Source organism: Pseudopodoces humilis, chromosome 3 (assembly GCF_049639895.1).
Source record: "Pseudopodoces humilis isolate 2021_Gansu_Grassland_sample_001 chromosome 3, ASM4963989v1, whole genome shotgun sequence".
Taxonomy (NCBI): Eukaryota; Metazoa; Chordata; class Aves; order Passeriformes; family Paridae; genus Pseudopodoces; species Pseudopodoces humilis.
Genome location: NC_142202.1, coordinates 48695796 through 48719382, shown reverse-complemented (window position 1 = coordinate 48719382; position 23587 = coordinate 48695796). Strand labels below are relative to the sequence as shown.

Sequence of the window (23587 nt, the reverse complement as noted above, 5' to 3'; positions counted from 1 at the left end):
CATCAATATAACATCTGCCTCCACATTAAAGTTGTTAGAGACTATTTAATTTTGAAATAACAAGTCAACTAATTCTTCAGAGCATATACGTGCTCTGGCATTCAGCCTCCCACACCTGACAAACATAGGTTAAAAGTCATTATCACTGTAAACAGCAAACAATTGTGCAGGCTGAAAGTAATCACACAATTTTTCACTTTAAAGCCCACTTGACAACTGAAAACTCCAGGTTTCTTGTTAGTTCTTTATAGATAATTTACCATTTCTAGCTAACTGCTTCAGTTTATCTCTTCTTAAGCTGTTTCCCCTTCTCTGCTCTCTGTGGTTCTTTTTTTCTGTGGTGTGCAGAATGTGGCTTTCTTCCACCTTATAAAATTAACCTTAGAAAGAGGAAAAAAGAAAATGAATTACTGTCTGTTGAAATCCTTGAGCCTGATTTCAAGGTCAGATAAGCACTAATGTCAGCACCAGATAAACTGTCCCTGATGCCCATGGTTTGGGGAACAGGGGTGAGAGTTGTCCCTTTCAGCAGCAAATTATTAGTTTAGCACAGCTATGCTGCAGCACCACAGCCAGAGATGTCAAAGCTGATCATAAACTCTATCAAAACAAGTGCCCCTCGATCTGATTATAGCAACTCCTCACTAGTAGATTGTTTGCTGGTGTTTGCAATTTCAGTCTGATAAGCCCCAGAGAATCTCAGGTTCAGTTTAAATAATCATCTACAAGCCACCTTCTAGTTAGTACATCCTCCTTCTCTTTACCCAACACTATAAATCTTTCCTCGTCCTTGGTGTATTAAAGCCAAGAATGTTCACACTTTCTTACTTGGTGTTCTTGTTAGTCTTCCCCTCTACTTGAACAGATTTATTTTTTTTTATATGTTATCTTCTAGCCATTTATTTCCCTTGTACAACCCAAATCTTCAGGTAGTTCCATTCAGCCTATTCTGGCTGGCTTGCAAGCCTTGCATTCGCAGAGAAAGGATTGTCTGGAAATTGGGACTTATTTCACATTACTCATTTTTTGCAACTCAAAGCCCCCCAGACAAGTTAACCAGATACAAACACACCCAGGAAACAACCAACCAAACCAAAGAAAGCAAATCCCATAGGCTGTGGAGACCCCTGTAGGGGGGTTATGCACCTCAAGCAGACTGACAAGGACTGACAGGGGGGTACTCATGAAAGCACGGCCACAGCGACGCACACGCCGCAGGACGTGCCCAGAGAGCAGACGAGGTGTGTGGGTGGCATTAGCCCTGCTGAGCCATGGGCTCTCGTGCCCAGCTGGCATGTTCATTTGTGGGCTGGAGTGAGGGATTGCCTGGGTGTGCAGTCAGAGCTCCTGCACCGGGCCCAGTACAGGCTCTGGTGTGTCCCCAGGCATCTCTGTGCTCCCCAGGCACTGAGCAGTCCTTCCTCCTGCACTTTCCCATAGCCTCTGAAACAAAAGGCTATATACATTTCTTAATCCTTAGTGTTACATAAGTTATCTCAAAAATCTCTCGTGCCACCATCCCAAACAGCCAAGAGATTTTCCTGCAGCTACTTTGGGCTATCATAGCCTGTAAATCCACAAATGCTTTAAGCTGCTGTAAGCCAGAACTGACACTCAAAGCCTTCCTTTATCCCATGCCATCACTTCATCTATGCAGGGACAAGAATCTGGACAGCCATGCTGTGAACTCAAATTGGGAAATTAGAAGGGTTTTTTTTCTCCTTTCTTTTTCTGGCATAGTTGTGACCCAGATTAGTTGTCCCTGTCATTCCCTGCCAGATGATTGAATAATTGCACCAAGGGTTGTGCTGACACAGAGGGGAAGGTGGAGTAGCAGAAGGGAGCAACTGGGGAGGGCCAGAGCTCTCCCCCAGCACACAGCTGGCTTCTGCTGCCCTGCGGTGACCTGAAGGACACACAGCCTTCCCTCCATCTTCACTATCCAGCTCAGTGCCAGGTCTTTCTGGGCATCCTTCTGGGATTATGTTTTCCTTGGTGACCTTGACCCTTCTGTCCTCTTCAGCAGATGCTCACACCTCGACAGAAAGGGTATGCCATGAAATCCCTCCGGCTTCTCAGTCCTCTGTGGGTGATAATTATCCACATGCCTCACTCTTCTGTGTGAGGGTGAATAACCCTATAGATTCCTTTCTATACACAGCTCTTCTCTCCCAAACTTTTTGCTGTGCCATTGATTAGCATAATTAATTTAAAACCCAAAGCAATTATTTACAGACATCTCTTAGACTGGAATTCAGGACTTGTGTTTTCAAAATTAATTTGTACCAAGAATCTGCCCATCTTTCCAACTTCATTGATTGGCTTAGAAATCTTCTATCAGGTTCTACCTCATACAAAAGGCATTGAAAATTCAACTCATCATCCTACAGCAAAAGCGCATGGCCTTGCTTCTTTTTATGTAGATATCTTTTGATCCAGCCATGACAGCTGTACATAAAACCTGACCTTTCAAGGACACAAACATCTGAAGAGGAACATTCTTCTGCTTAGGAAGATGCTGGAACTGGAGAGGCATGAGGATTTGGGATGAGAGTTTGGTTGAACACTTTAGTGGCCTGGTTCTGACATGAGGTTTGCTTGCCTACCCAGTCACCTTGCAGACTGCTAGAGCTCTGAGGAGTTGAAATGCAGACCAGAAAGTTTGTGGTGCTGCTGAGATAGTCTTTGGGAGTGCAGAGGGCAGCCAGTCTGAGTGTTGAAGCAGGAGCTGCTCTTGAATGTGAGGCAGTGTGCCAAGGGCACACAGTGCAAGGCTTCTTCCTTCTCCTTTCCTGCACTACAGCTAGGAGTTATATATAAGTTCTTAAAATGAGGAATTTATTCAGGGCTATCACTTAAATTCCCTTGACTATCCTCCCCACTTTACTTTCTTCCTAATGTTATTAATGGTCAGTTGTCAAACAAGATATTACAAATGCTGGTGATATGCTATTCTGTACTTTTTTCATGTGGGGAACGTGAAAGATTTTTTTACAGCTAGTGAGGAGGATCTCTGACCATGACTTCAAAAGATAAGTAGCACAGTGTACTGCATCTCAGTTTTCTTGGGCACCAGATAGATTCATTCAATTTGTGCCTGTTGGGGAGTCTGATTGAGCAGAGAGAGTAATTCCAGAGCAGAAGGTGAATGTTTCTAGTTTAACAGCTGTTCAGACGTAAAACATTGCAGATAGCAATTTACACTTCCTATAATCCTGACGCAGCTGTTTGCCTCGTGGGATGATTCATTTACACTTAAGAGGAAAAATGGTGGCAAGAGTGACTCTTCCCTCAGATCCTTTATATTCCTCACTGCAAATTTCAACAGGCTTGTTACCTACCCTGTTCTGAATGACTAGCCAGAAGCATTTTTCTGCTTCAAAGAACATAAAGTAAAGCAATTAAGCCACTTCTTTCAGGAGCCCTCTGCACTGCCACCCTGCTTCCTCTGCCAGACTCCCTGTTATTGCACCCAGGGGTTCCTTATAAAGCAACTCAGACACTTTCATGATGGTATGCCAGCTCCTTGTTCAAATGCACAGAAGATCCATCCTGCCTCTAGGCTCAGGATACAAATAACTACTCGGCAGGAATTACCCTTGAGAAGACTGCCCTCAAAATGACTCATTAATCCTCATATTGTAAAGATGGGCAGAGTATCTAATGTTTTATAACCAGAGAAATGTATGTGAACTGCCATTATTGCCTGCAAGGCTAGGAGAAAGAAGCAGGGATACATTGTCATCATTAAAAATAAAGGAAAAAAAAAAAGAAAAGTATAGAGATCTGGGCATTAATTCTGCATCACAGCTCCACAGTATAAGCACGCACTACTAAGGAGATAAAAGAAAACCTACAAGGATACTTCATATTCAGTGCATCAAAAGTTTTTATTATTATTTTTACAGTTGGCATTGATTTGATAATTGGAAAATAATTCACTGAAATACAAACAAATGAAATACATGCACTCCATTTCCCATACTATAAATCTAAATTTCACTATAAATTCAAATTCTACTAAAGCATGAACTCTGAGACTTAGGTGATTTCTGTTGTATGTATGCTGTGAATCATCATGTAGGGATCACCCTTGACCTTGATCAAAAGGCAGAGCACTGCTTTGATGGAGTTTGACAGCATTTTAACAACAGCAACAACCTCCTCCAGAATGCAAACCTGTCCAGGCATTTGGGGTTTGCATTCTCTATTAGCTGTAACGTCTGTGTCTGATTTTGGCTGAGGAGCACAGCTGCAGTCAAAGTAAGAGTGGAGCTTGCTGTATTTTGAACATGTTTTGAGGCATTTTGAACTGCTTGAGGAAGCAGGCTTCTTTCTTCCTTTCACTTACAAGGATTTCATAACAAGACCTACAAATGCCCAAAGCTTGGAGAACCAAATGCTCTGAACTCACTACAGGGATTTATATGAATAAGAAAAAACACAAAGGGGGTGCAGCTAAGTAAGTCATAAATGACATCAAATGGCAGCAGTTGAGGAATGACGGCTGCCAAAGCCTGTTGACTCAAAAAGATCCAAGTTCCAGGCAGTGCTCTGAAACAAAAGCCTTCCACATTTTCCATGGTCCTAAGCACGGCTGTCAGTGCTGTGTGCCTTCTGTTGAGCATACAGCACTGCAAGTGTGTGAAATACATTTAGATCTGGGCTTTTCTCTCAGATAATCAACTGCAGGTTGCTACCTGTTTTGTAAAATTAGCTCCTGGGACTGAACAAAAAGCACGGGAAGTAGAAAGCTCTTAATCTCTCAGTTGATTAAGAAAATTGGAAGACTATAGAGGTGGTGAATATTCTGTCTAATCAGAAGCATAATAATCCCTGTAACTTTAATAAGGCAGAGGAGAGAGCATAGTAGCTAAGTTCCTAATCATGATCACTTTTAAATTTTCAAATCTTAGTGATCTCATTACACCTGGCAAGAAATTTAATTTTTCTAGAGGCTTCAAAGTAATCAGGCTGGCAAAATTGCTCAGCAGAATGTCTTATTTGTGTTTTATTCATAATAGTTCAGAAGTCATCTCCAGGCGTCTACCACTCCCAAATGGGAATGCATGTGTTCTGTGTACATCATGCTGTGCTCCTGTGCTTTAGAACGTGGTGAGAAGGATGGCTTGTTCAGCTCATGTACTGAGTATGTAGTACATGCACACACCATCCATGAATCTGTCATTTTGAGGTACATGGAAGTCTGGCAAGCATGCACTATGACTGTTTGATGGGGAGACATGCTGAATTTCGATTTGCATTTTATTTGCAATACAATGATGGTTTTATTTTATTTTATTTTATTTTTTTCAGAAATTCAGTGATACATTCCATGTGCAAAAATACCTGAGATTTTTGTCAAAGCACGTGCGTGTGTGTATACTATTTTTATTGATACTGGGGAACACAAAGGAGAATTTGCATCTGCTTGACAGGGCAAGGAAGAAAAGAAAAATGAAGTGGAAATCATCCTATATTAACAGCCCGAACTGCAATCTGCAATTCTGTATTGAATTACCATTGCAGATAAAGTGCTTAGGAGACTATTCATTTTGTGTCTACCTCAATAAACCCAATGCTTCCTTTAAAAAAAAAAGAAGCACAGCAGTGAAATCACATATAATGAAAGTTAGTGACTATTCAGCCAATGCTCTGAAAGTAAAAGAAACATTTAGAAAAACAGATTAGAGGAAGAGAGACAAAGGAAAAGGCAGCAGCTAAGTATATATTAAAAACCCCACCAGCAAAAGCTTTTGGTGATGCTTTTGTAAATATGATGTGAAGGGCAGGTGCTCCTTTTTTCATCATTTCATCCTATATTGAGAATACCAGGGGTGAAGTTCCTCTGACAGCTAGATGCACAGCAGCCCTGCCATCTGGTATGTAAAGTGCATCGAGGCTCAGCACAGGAAGCAGAATGAACATCATGAAAATCTATTTTAAACAGTATTGTGCTGGAGCCAAGGAGAAATCTATGTGGAAGTTGAGGTGACAAGATGATAGAAGATGGGAAAGCCCACAGCCATAGGTCAAGGACAGGCACCTATTGAGTGGTATAGCCACCATGTGTGCACATGTATATAGCCACTCACTGGGTGTCTTTTTCTTTTCAATCTTCAGGAAGAGGCAGCCAGAGTTCTCGCCCACCAGCCAGTGTCCGTCGGCACATGTGCAGCTTTGAAAAATCCCTGCAGTGAATGTGTAAGAGAAGCTGCATGACAAAGAGTGGTTTTACCCCTTGCTTTCTTTTTCTCATTGGTTTACTATGTCTAATGATGGGACAAATGTGGTGCATGCCGTTAAAGATGGGAAATTTGCTTATGTCCCCTTGTTTCACACAGTACTTCAAACATTGTCCAGATTTGATGAAGAGGACACTGAATAATTTTTTTGCAGCTCTTACTTTTTTATTTTGAAACGCCTACAACTTTGCAAATATGTCCTCTTTTTTTGTACTAATTTAATCTTCTTTTTCCATTTAGCCAACATTTTTCTCCTTTTCATAGTTTTGCATAGAGATGACACTATCCTGTGTGCTTTACATGGCGAGACACCTTTGCCGTGCGCAGCTCTTGCTAACCTGTGCTTGTTAGCTAACCATGGCTGCAGACCCAGCAGAGGGAACACAGAAAGCACTTGTTTGGTGGGATTTGCAGAAAACAGGGAAATCACAAGAAGGCACATGTAAATAAAACCAGCAGGACTTGGCATAGGAACAAACAGCATCTCAAAATAATAGCAATGAATCATTTTTTCTGTTGTAATTTCTGAAAGATGTTCAGATTCTGCATAGTTCTGCATTCAGCAAAGAATAATAGAGAAGTTCAGCTCTTCAGAAGCAAGAAGAGCAAATACTGCCCTCTCTGAGCAAACACAAACACTGTGGAGAAAATAAGCTAGCAGTTGCAAAAACAGAAAGGCTTCACCTCATTTCTTCTAGATCTGTACTCATTTCTATCTGATAAGCAGCAGATGTGAAACAGTCCTGCTCCCTGCCCCAGGGAAGATTGTGCAGTGACTTGGTGGAAAGATGCTTGTGATCCACTGACACAGCATTTTGGGCAGTGCTGCTCGCTGCAACCAGAGATGCTGTTGCACTGCTCTGGGCAGTGCAAAGCATCCTAGCTCTGTGTATGTCTGTGAGAGTCTATGCAATTTGTGGACATGCAGCAACAATATTAATTCAATCCAACCTGCCCCTCTGATTTGCAGATCAGAAGAAATCCACAAAACTCATCGTACATTTGCAGCAGTCGTGATGGGTTTACAGGGCTTGTGCAGCAACTAGATTTGGCACCCTGAAAGGCAAACTGTAATAGGCAGTGTAAGGAGCAGTACAAACTATTTGTTACTATCTTCTAGTCAGAACAGTATGCCCCTCTTTTCTGAACTGTAACAAATGCTGCAGAGTCTCAGGGTACAGATCACCAATTGTCTGTCTGGAAATTCAAATGGGAGTCCAACACAGGCATACTATTAGGAGGAAAAAGCAAATGCAACAAGAGATTCTATTCAAGAAAGCATGGGCACAAGCTGTGAAACTCCTGAACACAGGGAAAACTGAACCTCCTGTTTTTTGCATGACCATGCTTGGGATATTTTTTTTCAGTTTGGGAAAAAAAAAAATAATCCTTATCCTCCTGAGCTCCTGAGAAACACCTCTGATGGGACTTCAACCTGTCAATGGGTCTGCAAATGCTCGTGGAAGCTGCTTCAAGAAACAGGGGAGCTTTTCTGATCTGCTGAGCATGAAGCTTGCTATTTTGTCTTCTCTGCCCTTCCCTGCTCCTCTGGCTTCTCTCTCCCTTCAGCCAGAGCCGATGTGTTCAGAGGCCTGGCACTGTGGCTCAGGGAAGGGCATGTCCTCCACCAGAAACCTGTGCTCCCTGTGGCCACACAGCCCAGTTGGAGCAGCAAATTGTCCATCATATCACCAGCTGTCCATCATCACCACCTGCTCTCCAGCCTCAGTCTCATTCAGCAGAACTCCAGCAGTTTGTAAGAACAGATTTTCCTTAGGAGGCCCTGCTTCGTCATCCCAACATGCTAGAAATCACCATGCGTGCTGTGGCTTCCCTCAGCTCCCACCTACAAGGAAGGAGATGCAGACTCTTGAAGCTGTCTTGTGTTTTGATGCATATAGTACTTAGCATAATTTTTTTCACTAATGTTCATTTCCATTCTCCATACAGTGCTGGAGATGGTTAGAAATGCAGAATCATCAAAATACAGAATCGTAACATTTTATTATGGTATTAAGAAAACCCAGAAGCATCAGCTCGGAGTTTCAGGGCTCTTTTCTTCAGAAACTGCACATTTGTTACCATGGAAACCTTCAGATACACCCAAAAACCCCACAGGCTTCACAGGCTGCTCTATCTACTGCAGCCTATTAGGGAGAGCTGTACATTACAAACAAGAGGCCTCATGACTAAGCTTCCTGTGGCAACTCGGCTAAGTTTGCCACAGGGTTAAGCACTCAAAATTCTGGCATGTTAAGGCAACTCTGATGGCCCTTTAAGCCCCGTTTAAACTGTTGGATATTTATGTTATTCTCAAGCATTCCAGAGAATCTGACAAGTTATTGTGGAAGAAGGACCTCATTGACCACTACCCCTGCAAGGGTTACACACTTTTTGTCAGGAAATATCCAGGGCAACAGGCTTTTCTGTTCATCAGGAATTATTCCTTCTCTGATACAGCTATTGACTAGGAAATATGCTGGGCGTGAAGTATAATTTGACCCTTTTGTAGCTTCATTTAGGGGTCTCAGTTGGGCACCTCTATGCCATGTGAAATACCTATCAGCCTTGGTGCTAATGCTTTTCAGATGCTTGAAAAAAAACAGAATATATTCAGTTATTTTAGTTTTATCTCACGCACTCTATCCTATGTCCCCAGTGGTTTTTTTTATTGCTGTTCACTATACAGCTTTCAGTTTGTCAGTATCTTTTTGGTAAAATCATGGTGACCCAAATAATTTTCCATCAGAACCACAGAGGATTACAGAAAGCAAGGAAAAACCTCCAACTGTCTTAATTACTATTAAACTGCATTCATAGGAAAGACCTCCTGATCTCTGCACCATGGTGTGGTGCTTTTGAATGCTTTTGAATGAATTCTGTATTCCCCATTTTTTTGAGTGAGGAATACAGAATTCATGGGCAATTTTCATGGTTTTATTCTATTCAAAGCTCATTAATTAGTGCTTCTTATTCAACAGCAGCTCCATGGCATTTCTTTTGAAAAAATGTTTTTTAAAGGTTCTTGATCTTCACAGTCCTACAAAACTATTTTGCCTCAGTTGCACCCACCTACACTTTTTGTAAATGAATTTAATTCTAGCATTTTCTTCAAATGTTCCTAAGCTTTCCAGGTTCCTTTGCTCAAAACATTGTACTTTTCAGTTTTCAGGTTCTATCAACTGAGCTCTCTTCTGAGCCTGTCAGAATAAATTCTTCAGCTCAGGCATTGGCATTGGCTGCACTGTCATAAACATTTATTTGAATTTGAAGCATGAAACACACCTTCAGATAACACAAATGTGCTTCTTCCTTGATAACAGAGGACCTATGATGATTTACACTATTATTTCATTAACTTTATTATCCTTAATAAAATACAAAAATAATTCAGTAGGATGAATTCATTCTGAATATGCAGTGGGGTTTACTTATTAATAAAAATAAAATAAACAGATTCAAAAGCTATTCACTACTAAGAACACTTTAATTTCACTTTGATTTGCAGGTTTCTCATCTTCATTTCTTGAACAATGGATGAATTTTCTTGCTGTTTCTGACAAATTGTTTATTATCCTGAACTTAGTATTATCTATTAGATTGTTTTCTCAAAGCAACACTTCAGTAGTTATTTGATATTGTTTTTCAAAATACCTAATGAACACACAGGTGTAGCAAATTTTTTCACCAATATTGGATGACTGAAATGTGACACAACTTCTGTATTTCAAATGAGACTACAAATTTCTAGTAGTAATTATAATTATCAGTCAGACCTTCATATACATGATCAGTGTAATATTCTCACATCTCTGTTGAGCAAGGTAGATCTGTGATACATGCTGAAATTGTGAGACTTCAAATACACTGAAGCAATGCACTGCCCATTTCTCTCCTCACTGCCCCCCCCCCCCCCCCCCCCCAAATTCAAAGCTGTACAAAAGCACCTTTGTACATAAAAATTATTGGTAAGTCTCAAAGTGAATAAATCTACTTATTTTGGGACACTTGGCTGTATCTGAGCTGTTGGATTTGGAGGTAATTCCCTACCCCTAGGGCCAGGTATGAGCCTAGCAGCAATTCACTTCTATGGTAGCACAAACATTAAGTGAGTGATCCAGTGAGTCCTGGATCCAGCTTTCCCCATCTGGGTGACCAGAGCAGAGAGGTGAGGGGGGCTGCCAGCTTCTGATCCTGCCCAAGGGTCTGATCCCAGCCTGGAGCCCCTGTGGATGGAAACCAGGATCTCATCATAGGGTGCTCAGCCTCGGCACAGCTACTGCATCCACATTACAGACTTTATAATATTAAAATTTCCATTTAAAGAAGAGAAAAATACCCCAATTATCAATAGGGTCAATATACATTAGAAAGCCTATGTGTAACTCAGACAAAGCAATACTTAACTTCTGCATCAGAGTAACTTATGAAGGAAATTAATATGTTACATTTATTTTACATAAACCAGTGGCTAGATAGAGAGTTGGAAAGGCAGCTCTGGACTTGATCTCACTCACAACACCTCTAAATATCATCAAGTTCTACCCTGGCAAGACAGTGTGACAGCATTATGTTTTCCTATATTTTGTGCAGCAGTTTTCATCATACATTTAAAGCAGTGCTCTAATTTAAATAGAATATTTTGACCAATATGTCCAAGGCAATTGTGTCCAAAAAAAAAAAAAGCAGAGGGGCGGGGGGGGGGGGGAGGGGAACAACAAGGAAAAGTTAGTTAAGTAGTTTAAATTTTAAATTTCCAGAAACACAAGTGGGAGGTTAAACCTTGCTCTAATTATACATCACTAACAAAAGCATTGGAGCCATGCTGTGAGAACAGTTTTAAATTCCTCTTGCCACAAGATAGAGATTATAGTGTAAACGAGCTAAGGCTGAAATTGGTTTGTGATTCTTTTTTCATTTAGGTGATTATAGGAGGCAAAAATCCTGAGCATGCACAAGATGTGGTTGATGATGGCTCCCTCACTCATGAGAGAGTACAGAGAAGTTTTACCAACCCAGGTTTCAGAGATGAGTCCCTAGAACCAGTATTTAGAAGTTAGGCTTGTAGGAACATGCAGACCAGCATGGCTTGCTTTGCTAATGAGCATCAGGGCTGGCTGTGGCAGCTCTGAGAGGAGCAGCTGCTCAGTGCAGGGACATATCACTACCCTGGATTAAAATCTGCTCACTCCCTTAATCAAATTTCATGCCCCAGCGGCCTTACTGAAATGGAGACAATAATGGAAGACACCTTGGGGATACCAACAAAGCACCTGCAGTGTGCTGCAGTGCAGGTATTAGTCTTAAATTTTAGGCTTGTTAGCTTAGGCCCTGGGAACAGTGAGGCAGCAATGGGACAGAGATTTAGTCAGGCTCATTGCCACTTACATGACTGCAGAGGTGGAGAAAGTTTGTAGTTTTCTTACTGCCTTTGTGGCAGAGCAGAAACTCCTCCACTGGCTCCCCTACGACGGCATCAATCAGCAAGAGTTGTATGGGGATGAGAAAGTTTCTTTGAACAGGGCATTTCTTCTTGCTCTGCGTCCCACTCCTCCAAAGGCTGGTAACCTCTGTGTCAGTGCCCAGGGACAGCTGTGCATGTGCTGCGCTCCAGAGCCAGCTGTCAGCGGCTGTAACGGGGCTCTCTGAAGGGAGAAGCAGCATTTGGTGACTGGGCTGTACCTGACACTGACCTCCTCTGGTTGCTAGTAAGACAGTTCAGGGTTTGTTTCAGAGTTAAGTTTTCCTTACAAAGTTGGTAGGCTTCTCAGTTTGCATTTTATATTAACTCCTAAAATTTCATCATGATAGAAGGGACTGACAGGTTATCCCAGTGCTTCCTACTGGCTGTGGCATTTCAGTTACTACAGTGACTACTAGGAGGAGGTAGGTTGGGCCAAAGCATTGGGCTGGCAATGAAAGACAGGTAATATTTATTATTTCTTCTATGATCTCTTCCTCCAGTTAATTGCCATTGTTGCTTAAAAAAAATCCCAGAAAACAGCCTTATATAATAAATCTGTGCTCTCTCTTGTCTAACACCACCAAGCTGGCTCAAATAACTATCATTTGTCTCAGCAAGCTTAAGGTTCTTCCTCAGGTCATGGCCACTTGGAGAAGATTGCAGACCACCACTTCTGAAAGGACCAAACAGGGGATGAACTCTTAACAGGTCAAAGAATGTTCCTTCCTGTTTAACAGAAAGGGCTCTTTCTCAAGCATTTTGCCTGACAGCATCTGAAGCCATTTTCCAGCCTGTGGGTTCTTGGAGTTAACCTCATCAGAACATATACCACTCTGCTTAACTATTTAATGTGTTATCAATTAGGGATTATTATGCATTAAATGTCCAAGAGGAAAAAAATAATGGAAAAAAACAAAACAAAAAGACAAAGTTTCAGGCACTCAACTCAGGATTCAAAGGTGATTTAATTCTCTGTGCCCTGGATCTCTAACTTATCTTAGACTAACGGGTCAATAATTTTTCACCTCAGAAGCACTCAGCCTCTGAGATGTAAGAAACCTTTTCTATCCAACATCTAAAGTAAGGCATCTTCAGAATCCTGCAGTATGGAGAGGAACCAACTGTTGTGGAGTACACAGACTTGACACTGCTCCGAGGGAGCCAGCAAGGTCAGATCCTCTAGGAACTGGCAAGAGCAGGACTCTGTTCTTGACCTGAAACTGGACTTGGGTCTGGGGAGCTCCTGCTCACAAGGAGGGGACAGATTTTGTGCATCTGGAGATGCTTAACAATGAACAGTGAGCTGTCTAACAAGTTATAGGCATGTGCTACTGTTGGGCAGGCATTCTGAACCTTTTTGAACCGAATATTTTGAACCATAGTCTCAGACTTGGGTGAATTGGTTCTTTTAAAGAATGTAAAGAAAGCAAGTAACTATTAGGATCTGAAGTTGTTTTCCATCCTGTTTATTGTCTATAATAAAGAAAAAAAGCTGAAAGTGCCCCAGAGTCATGCAGAGAGTATGATAAAAAGATCTGTGCATGTATTAGAAGCAAAAGATCCCTTGAGACTCCAAGAAGTTCAATTCTATGCAGAAAGTGTGAAGTCTAAATCCCATGACAAATTGAGAGGAGAAAGGACAGAGTTAGGAAAGATGAATAAATACATGGTGGACATGAACTGGACATGTCATGAATCATCCTATCGATTAAATGAAGAAACCACCACTTGGTGCCATCTCGTCACTGCAAAATTGAACATCAGGTTTCCTATACCCCAGCTGTGTGTGCTCTCTTGTGGTACCCTCTCTTGCCTTTGTGTGGAAAACCTTCCCTTCTTCCATTATTCCAGGCAGATTATTTTGATCTTGACCTTCTCCAGTGGATGTCTCCTTCAAAAGAGGCAATCCCTTAGCAAATGGTGGCCATGCAGTCAGGATTGTCATCATTGCTTTGCACAAGTGAGACAACTCTTTCTCTCACTGAGACTCAGTTCAGGTCTGAACTTTTGCAGATCCATCTTCGCTTTTTTTTTTTGTTTTTTGTCTAAATGTCAATTAATGATATTCAAGATGGCTGCTTTTTGTTCCAGCATAACAAGTCCTTTTCTTGCATGTTAACAATGAATTCTGCCTGAATGTGTCAAACTCAGTGTGATCCCCTGCCAACCATCCAGTAAGACAGAGCTCAGATATTTCTATGACAGGCTTGGGACTCCATCTCAAAGTGGAGTCATCCACCTCATTTACAGGCTAGCAGAGCTTGGACATAGCAAGAAGAGCAAATAGAGAGAAAGAGCTGGAACAATAATCTGAGGCAAATAATCCATGGATCTTGTCAAATGGATCCCAGAGTGCCCCTGCAGCCCTAAAGCTCTTTGTCATGAGGCCATTGGAGCCATGAGCAGTAAGGTCTGGCAAGCAGAGGCAAGGTGTGTCAGCAGCACCAGCTCTTCCCAAGGACCAAGTTGCTACCAGACAAATCCTGATGAAATTATTTGCTCACATTTGGACATTGCAGTCCCAGCACAGTTTAAGCATGGCCATTGACTTGAGACTCTGGAGTGTTACAGAAGAAAGAAGTAAGAGCAGAATTTGAGAGTGAGGGAGAGGGAAATGAATTAAATAGGAGCAAGACTTGAAGACAGAGGTAGTGATTTCCTTAAAATAGCTGTGCTTGCCTTTGATGTAAAATAAAAAATCTTGGAAATAAAATGAGATAGAGAAAAAACAGATGGTGTGAGGAGGGATTCAAAAGTAAGGCGATGCACCAAAACTAGATATGAAGTAACAAATGATGCAGAAGTGGACTTAGCATAAAAGGAAACAGATAATTATCATAATTTTTTAGAAAAGCCCTTTGCAGTATTTGTAAGCCACAGCATCAGCGAAATACAAGAGCACTTGACTTATTTTCCTCTCTACAAGAAGAGACTTGTTTTGAAGTTAAAGTAGACCAAATGTGTTTCTGTGTGAGGAGTTTGCTGTTCTTGGCATGTTAAACATTACTTTAAAAATCTTTCACACCCAAGAGATACACTCATTTGCTTTTCTTTATAGCACTTCAAAGAAAAAAAAAAAAAAGTCGTACCATAGCTCATTTGATCAAAACAGGAATGTTTCTAAACTTTCATTCTTATCTTTTCATTGATCACTATAATATAGAGGTTTCCTTCTTCAGCTGGGAATGTGGCTGTCTTATTTCTTAGGTTAAAGCTCTAAATCAAAACAGCTCCAGGTCTTACCAACTACATGCTTTGGGGAGTTATGAATTTTTTAGATTGGCCCTTTCATGTGCCCCAGTTCCCACAGAGGTGGTGAGTCACAGGTCCAGCATTTGGAGTCTGGAGTTGGAGATGAGCTTCCCAGCTTGGATCCACCTAAAATCCACTTTTTTTTTCTCCAGGAGTACTTAGTGCTCGACAGAAAAATGACACATTGTCATGTATATTTCTTTTCTGTTTTGACAGATTTACAACACTATATGTGTTGCACCAGTCTCTTCCAGCTATGACAAAATCAGTCAATATGGGGTTTTTTTATAAAATTCAAGTGGCAATTATTTACTCCTTAAAAAAGAGAACCACGAGAGTCTGAGCAAGGAAAGTAAAATGCTTAGAGCAATACTGCAGTACTTTAGGGGAAGTGATCTCCTCTGGTGTGTGCAGTAGCAGGAGGTGAGGCTGCGGTGCCAGCCCCCCCACTCACTTTGTCTCCCATCTGCACGGCAGTCTCAGGGTCTGAAATGTAACCCTTTGTTTGCATCTGGTCCCTGAGGGATGAGATCCCTGAGATAAGGGTGCTTTGAATAAATCATCTCAATAGAAATAAATTCTCTCTGTCTCTGGTTTCCACCTGGACAGTGTATTTTATAATTTGTGAACCGTCTCTACTGCCTGACCTTCAATTAAACAGTTCCTCGGTCCCCTAAAGCACTGGTCAGCTCCCCATCCCACCAGCTGCTCACAAACTGCCACTCAGCTTTGAGTGCTGCTCCCTTCAAGGGTACAGGGACACACAAAAACCTACAGAACCTCAGGGCTGACTCTCAGATCCTCACCTGGCCAAAGTGCCCAGCGTTTTGATGGGACCCAGCCTGTATGAGGAGTCAGAGGGTTTGATTCACCATGGTCATGCTGCTGCTTGTTCCTCTTCCCACACAAAACAACAGTTTTCGGTCCCCAAATTTTAGCCTGGTTTGTAAATAAGAGTCACCTGGGAAGAAGTGCATTTACCTCCTACCTGACAGAGGCCCTGGGAGTCCTTCAGTTCTCTATTAGCTAATCTGTTTCTAAGGGGGAGAGGGAATAAAAGGGAAAGGAAGAGTTAGCAACAATTTATCTCTCTACCCAGTTTGCCAAAGGCTATGACTGTGGGTTGTTTTTCTTCCAACAGCTTGAAAATATTTCCTATAAGCTGCAAATCAGGTTTAATTAAAGCTTTTCCAGTGATTTTTTTTTTCCTGTGTTTTTTCTTCCCCGCTGCAAAATGATGAGCAAACCTAGATACCAACCGACAGCTCAAGTCCTCAAACCACAGATCGCTCTCCCAGAGCCCTTCCCGCTGGCTAGCCTTTCCAGGTTGGCTGTAGGATGGATAACCAACATCACTTTTGGATGAAAATTATAGTGTTGTTTTCTCATGTGGTGTTTCTGGGAGGACATGAAAAACTGGAGGGGGGAGGCTTACTTATGAGGCAAAGCAATCAGTATTTTTGTAGGCTTGTTTGTTATACTGCCTGTGTCTTCGTAATGTAAATGCAAATAAACCATCTTTATTTTATTCATAGTTCTAATGGAAAGTCTGTGTCATGGTCTGAACCAGGTGGAAGACAAGATCCAAAGGGGGAACATACGTGGCACAGACTCTCAGTGCATGTGAAGAACCAGGAGACAGGGTGCAATCAGACAGCGGTGATCAAACCCCTCACTAAAGACTACCACGGCCAAAGTCTGACTTTTACCGACATCAGCAGTAAGACTCTGTACAATGTGGTGGAGGAAGAAGATAGAGAGCCCGTTCACCTCAACCAGTCCAGCAGTCCTTCCATGGTGGTGCACAGGCGGGTGGCAACGACCCCCCCGCTGCAGGCCACGGCGGAAGAAACCCAACTCTTCTTGCCTGAGCAGTCCCCCAAGACTCTGCCCCTGCAGCCACAGTCTCTCATGGACCAGCTGCAAGGAGTGGTCAACAAGTTTTCCACCGACATCCCCGACTTCAACGCTGTCCTCCCCACTCCTGGCTCAGGGAATGGCGTGCGGCCCCCCTGCCCACCCCCGCCGCCCTTGCAGCCTTTCCAGGTGGCTGCCTTCAGTGAGGAGCCCCTGTCTCCCCCGGCTGAGGAAGCAGAGAGCGAGAAGGTGAAGCTCATTCAGGGATATGTGTATGAAAAGAACACAGAGGAGGAGGAGGAGGAGGAGGATGAGGAGCCGGCAACCAGCAAACTGACTCTAGAAGACTCTCGGGCGCTGACACCCCCGTCCCCTTTCCGGGATTCGGTGGCTTCGGGCAGCTCCGTGCCCAGCTCCCCTGTGTCGGAGTCGGTGCTCTGCACACCCCCAGATGTGACCTATGCCTCTGTCATCCTGAGGGATTATAAGCAAAGCTCGTCCACCCTGTAGATGCTGCAAGAGACAAGATGGGAAGGACTTCGGCAGCTGCCCCCTGGGAGAACTTGCGGAGACGAGTCTCCCAGGGCTGTGGGAGAGAGAGAGCAGAGAACAAAGTGACAAATGACGGGGCAAAAAATTCATCCTGCACTTAAATAACTAAAATGAAACAAAAAGAAAATAAAAAAATCCATTCTGAGGGCTCAAGATTCTCTATCTGTGAAAAATAAAAATATTGTACTTTGGGAAAATACTAGGAAACCATAACAAAGCACAAACTAAAGGAACAACTTCTATAGCAAAAAAAAATAAGAACAAACGGATAAACATGCAGGAAAATAAATATAATCACACCTAGTCACACCCTCTCTTGGCAGTGCTTGAAAAGGACTCTGGGAAGTGTGACCTGGAGAAGTCATTAGCACACCTCATGACTGCTATCTATCTGCTATGGGAATAACACACCCAGGAGCCGGAAGGGCAGAGTGTGGTGCAGGGGAACAAAGCTACTTGTATATGAGATATATATGCATAAATATTTTCTTCCTGGTTTCTACAGGTGGGAACTTTATTTTGGGTAGAGGAGATGAGATAATGTGAAAGCACATGGCTCTTACTGACTCCTATCTGAACGATTTGTTCTTCATACTAGGCTGCTTTTTGGGGGATTTGGGCTTCTTTTAGTGTTGATTGTGAACAGAGAAAGAAATATGACTTGTTAAGACTCAAGAGGTTTCTGACAAAAGCCTTGCCATAGTACTTGTAATGTGATAAGGACTTGGAAAAACTGCCCTTTTGTATAAGGTTGCAAACCATGTGGCAAAACTGTTACACAACATTTCCTGTAGCAGAACAGTATTTATTGACTATCTTTTCATACAACAATGTATTTTGCCATGCCATTTCATCATTCCTTTGTGTTACTTTGGAATCAAATGCATTGAGAAATAGCTGTTTACTTAGAGCAACAATTGTTAGTCTGGGAGAAAGGCAATTCCACTCTGGGGGTCACGGAGCCCCCAGGCAAGAGAGTGAGCGTACGTTTGTGTATCTGTATGCGTGGGTACGGTATGTGTGAAGAGTAATGTCCAATAACTACCACTGGAAGATTGTCTTATATACTATGAATATTTTTATGTTTAAATCATGTTTTTATATGGCGTTGTTACAAATATTCGATAGATCTTTGAAGGTTTGTATGCTGTGCTAACACATCCTTTTTTTCATATACAAGCTGAGACTGTCGTTACCCTTATAATAGGGTGCTTTGTTTGGCAGATATTTTATGAAGTAGACATATGATATTAATAATCAGTGCATTGAGAACTTGTTATTTTACATGTTTTGCAGCAAGTGTGGCTAACAAAAAAAAAAAAAAAGGTGTGTTTTAGAAATCTTGCAGGTGAGAGACAGGAAAAGTGATTGAACTATTTCACCGCTTCAGATAATTTAAAACAAAATCATGTCAGGATAGCAAATTTCATCAGTGCTTAATGTGTGCATAAATTCCCAGGTTTTGCTGTTGACAGTTTTTTTAAACCCTTTATGGTGTTTAGTTGCATGTTCTTTCCTTATGCTTTCACTTCTTGTATTTAATATACAATATAGCATCTTAAAGGTCACTTCCAGGCAGTTGTAGTTCTGTCATCTATCCTCCTCCTCCTCTATCTTTCATGTGTTTCCTAGAGATGGGCCTAATCCAAAGCTCCCTAATGACTGGCATGATAAAAGTCCAGGTCTAATTGCTGTGGCCTGAATTTAATTACAATGATGATAACCCTATTTATAAATGTGCTTATTATACATCACAGGTCAGGATTTTAGCTGCTATGGTCTTTGCTTCTGCTGCTGAATTCAACTGAGGATGAGAATCTGTCCCACAGTTACACACTTTATTTCAAAAAATATTTTAAAGGAATCTCTTCCTGTTAATACAGTTGTAAACCCTGATTTTAAACATGCTTCTTTTGAATATTCTATCAGAGTTTTTCTGAATTAATCATAATTCTACTATTTTTCTTTCTTTTCACTTGAATTTTAAGAAGTCCTGCTTGCTATCAGTTCTCCTCTGATGATCCAAATCTCATTGTTTTTCCCTAATTATGCAGTATTGGTATTGGAAGGTTTGGCTTATACTGAAAACCAGTATTTCTCATCCTCTTTTCACAATGTTTGCTCCTTTCAATATTACTTGTGGCCAACTGCTATCATCATCCTGATGTCAAAAGCATGAAATGACTTTGCCCAAAGACATGTTTTTGTCACTATATTGACATCTCTATAATGAATTGGAGACACCCGAGGGTTTGTTGGTTGATTTTTTGTTCTGCTTTGGGCCTTTAGGGGAAATATTTTTTGTTGCTGTTTCTTTTATTTAAAATGCTTATTACTCCTTAAAGCAGGGAGAAAAATGCCATATCTTCTTTGCTGATCACAGCCCTGGCAATGAATTCTATCTTCTAATAATTGTAGTATAAGATCTGCTGTGCTGTTTCCAAAAACATGTTGTCAGTAACACAGAGCTGATACTTAGAAGCCAGTCTTTGAAGATCTGAGAGAGATAAGAAAAATAAATAAAACAGATTTGTATAGACGAGGAGATGGCAATGTGGCAAGGTACTATACTGTTTTCATATCTGTCTGTTTTGAACATATTAAGCACTGATTTTATTATTGCAATGTAATTATATCATGAGTAGGAGTTTTCTTGAAATTCAGTATATTAGCTTTTAGTTTGTAATTGTTAAAACTGGAAACACACATACGTAAATATAACTACAGAGCAAGAACTCACCTTGTATATGCAGCTGTATGAGCTATGAAGCTTTCTGTAGAAGTTCTTTCTTTTGGTCTGTCAAATGCTTGATGAAAACTGCCTTTTTGTCAAAATGATCTTGAAGATGCTGTAAAATAAATATTTTCTATTTATTATTTAAAAATAGAATGCCAAAATTTTTAATTTTTTGTTTCTTCAATATAGTCATGTATATTAATTCATTGTTCCAGGGGTTTCAGCATCATGAATAAGAGATGGTGGGATATTTAAATGGAGGTAGGTATTGATTAAATTGTGTCATGAAGTTGAGATGGTGGAGGGATGGAAGATTTTTGCTTAGATAAAAAAAAAACCCAGCTTTTTGGCTTCCTAATAAAATTCAGAAGCACTGTAACTATACATTCAGGCAGAAAAGTAGAAGAGAATTCAATGGGAAATGACAGGAAATTTTGCTTCCCAAGGACATGGGAAAACACCAGCCCTTCTCTGAAAATTGTCTTTGAGATGTCTGGCTCTCCCATCAGGGAAGCTGCAACATGCTTTCTTGACAGCTGTAAATGATAGGCATTGATCCACCCCAGCATTTTGTGTCCAACCTTTACTGCTTCTGTATACAGCCAAGAACAGGGACTCCTCCTGACTCCTGCTCTGCAGCTCACAAACACTGTGGCTTTTTGGTGACCCCTGAACTGCTCTGTGCCTCAGCAAGGTGCTTTTTGGGGTGCTGCTGGGATTTTCAGAAACAAGCGGCACTAAACATAGAAAATCTAGATATTTTTATCTTTACACTTGTGAATAGGCTTGTGGCTTCTTTGTTTGGATCTGGCCTTGCAAGAGCCCATGTCTGAGGAGTTGGTCCACCTACAACTGCTGCAATGCAGGAGTGTAGACAGTGGCATTGCATTCAGTGGTAAGTGCCAAAAGTTTGGTCTCTTTGTTCATAGAGGTTTTCCTTTTTTCTTATCCCCTTTTATTTTTGATTTTGTAATCTATTCTGTCTATGTTTTAGTAAAAGTTGTGATGACCAAGTGTATTCAATTACAAAAACATTCTCAGAGAAACACAGCACTTACTCCCCTCCAGAGCACTCAGTGCAATGCTGCACAAGCTGCTGAAAAAAATATCTAAAGCAATTTTTCACATAAATGAATGACTGGACCAGAACCACAGAGCAGAAAGCACACTTGAGATTTAGTCTCCATCCTTCTGTCAAGGACAGAGTGTTGGCAGCTCCACCAGCCCAGCCCATACCTCTCCACCTAAGTTCTGCTCAGTAACTTGGGTCTCCAGACTAGTGTCAGGTGCACTTTGCATGGAGTAAGTGGCTACCAAAATAAAAAAGGCAGTGGAAATTTGGCCCCTGGGCTTGTATTCATCACTCTTTACACAAAAACACAGGAGCAGATTGCTAATATCTGTTCTGCACAAGGTCTGAGTGACTGTCAAAAATGCCTCTTATATGGGAGTGGGAAAAGTGTGGGTTTTCGGATTACATTGTTGTGGTCGTTTTTTTTTCCCAAATAAATGAGTCACTAGACACTTGGCAACTCTGTCTGAAAACCATTGGGAAGGAGAAGCAGACACTGTAGTCTATTTTTATCTGTGTAAGATTCCCAAGAGGGATATTAGCAGAAAAGAAAATAAGGAATGCCACTCAGCCAAGTGTGTGGTACTACCACAGGCCCCATATCTGTTCCTGGACTCAAATTTTGGCAAACCCTGGAAGCTCCTAGGCAGAGATGGTAAAGGAGAGAAGGAGTGACTGGTTGCCATTTCCAGTGCTACAGGTAAATTGTATCCTACTAGAAAAACAGGCAAGCTATTCTTTGCCTTTGCTAATTCAACTTCCAGTTCTCAGTAAATCACACAAAACAGCATTGCTCCCCTGAGAGAGCAGGTCGCTCTTTGCTACCCAGTAAGAGCATTTGTTTTTTTACTTGGTTTCACGGTGGGCGTAAGCAATGTATCTCTACAGAAGTAAAATATCGTTGTGAGTTGTGGGTTTCCATAACCAAAAGGCCTCTAGGTAGGTGGAGAAGCAGCTGGCACAGATACCAGTGCAGACAGATAAGAGTTTAGGAGTGGTATGTATCTATGACATTTAATCCACCCACTTTATTTATTGCGCACGGTGCAATGTGTAGGTGGTATGAGATCCATTCCCCCACCTACTCCACGGGATGGTGTGTGGGACTCCTACCTCCCTGTGCTGCTCTGAGGCTGAACCTGGAACAGATCTGCAAGACCTCCCTCCTGGAATGATGGTGTGCCTGGAGGACTGGCTCAGGGCAGGCGAGTCTCTGGTCCCTGTTTTCCTGACACAAGGTGTCTGCAATGCACCAAGAGTGTATTTCCTTTGCAAGCATCACCTAGAGACAGAGCATTTCAGTGCTGTGGAATGCCTCAAAATAACTCCATAGTTTAAAAGGAGCTGTTTCCCCAGCTGCCCCCCAACAGCCCATGGTGAGGTGTCCCCCACTACAGCTAAACAGGCCTGTCAGTCCTACAGCCAATATCCAGGTTAATGAGCCTGGATCGCTTTCCAAATTGCCCAGCAATGCCCAGCATGCTCCCAAATGTTGGTGGTGCACGTACAGCCCCAAGCAGGTGCTGGGTGGGAACTTCACCCCTCTGCTCCCTGAGCTGCTGGCACTCACAGATCTGAGAGACACTGAGGGCTTGTTGTGGCCTTCACTGTTCTCAATGACACAGGGAAGGAGAAGGAGCAAAAGAAAGACAACACCTTGCGTTTTTTTCTCCTGCAAAAAAGGCAGGCAGAACTGTGCTGTGGAGCCAGCAGAGTATCCCTTATGGCTTTGGATGAAGTCCTGACAGCTCCTGTGATTTGCATCTCAACAGACATAACGAGTTGGCCCTTCATTCTTTAGCTACCCTTGTTAGGTAGCACCAAAATTGGAAAACTGCAAAATTATCAAGGCAAAATGCTTAAATATCACCACTGGGAGTGATATCTCTCATAGAAGCTGAATCTGAGCAATGTTTTCAAAAATTTACGGCACAGGAGTTTTTTAATATGACTTGAAAATGCATTGACAAATCAATCTCTTTTTCATTGGGGAAGAAAGCAAGAATGAGTGTGTTTTCCTGGGATGTGTTATATGTGTTTTGTTTGAGCACTTACACAGATTTAAATTACAATTTACAATTAAATAAATACAAATGAAAATGTATTTTAATTTGTCAGGCACCTTGGTAATTATTCAGATTTTTTCCTGTTTTTTTTTTTTTTGTGCTTTTTGTTTGGTTGGTTGTTTTTTGACTTTTTGTTTGTTTGTTTGTTTGTTGGTTTTTTTTTGGTGGGGGGGAGCTGGATTGGATTTTTTTTCTGCTTAAAAATAATGCCTAGAATACTTAGCAAGGTTATTAACTGTGCCAGGATTTTCATGTGCATCTGTGTGATGCCAATTTAGAAACTGAAGCTTGTAAGTGCTGAGATCCTCAACGTGTGTGAATCAGTGTTAAGTCCTGAATTAT

General features: G+C 41.6%; 1 protein-coding gene across 3 annotated transcripts in view; it reads left to right on the top strand.

Annotated features, from left to right (window-relative positions):
- Positions 1-20104, top strand: part of GRM1 (glutamate metabotropic receptor 1) — a 184417-nt gene extending 164313 nt beyond the window's left edge. Inside the window, exons 9-10 of one of the 3 annotated variants that reach the window (XM_005518495.2) lie at positions 6124-6204; positions 16532-16630. In XM_005518495.2, the coding sequence (XP_005518552.2) occupies positions 6124-6184 (61 nt within the window). In that variant the 3' untranslated portion in view covers positions 6185-6204; positions 16532-16630. Of the gene's footprint in view, positions 1-6123; positions 6205-16496 lie in introns of all 3 variants that reach the window. The other 2 variants (XM_088053341.1, XM_005518492.2) reach the window with 2 other exon arrangements.
- The last annotated feature ends 3483 nt before the right edge of the window (positions 20105-23587 follow it).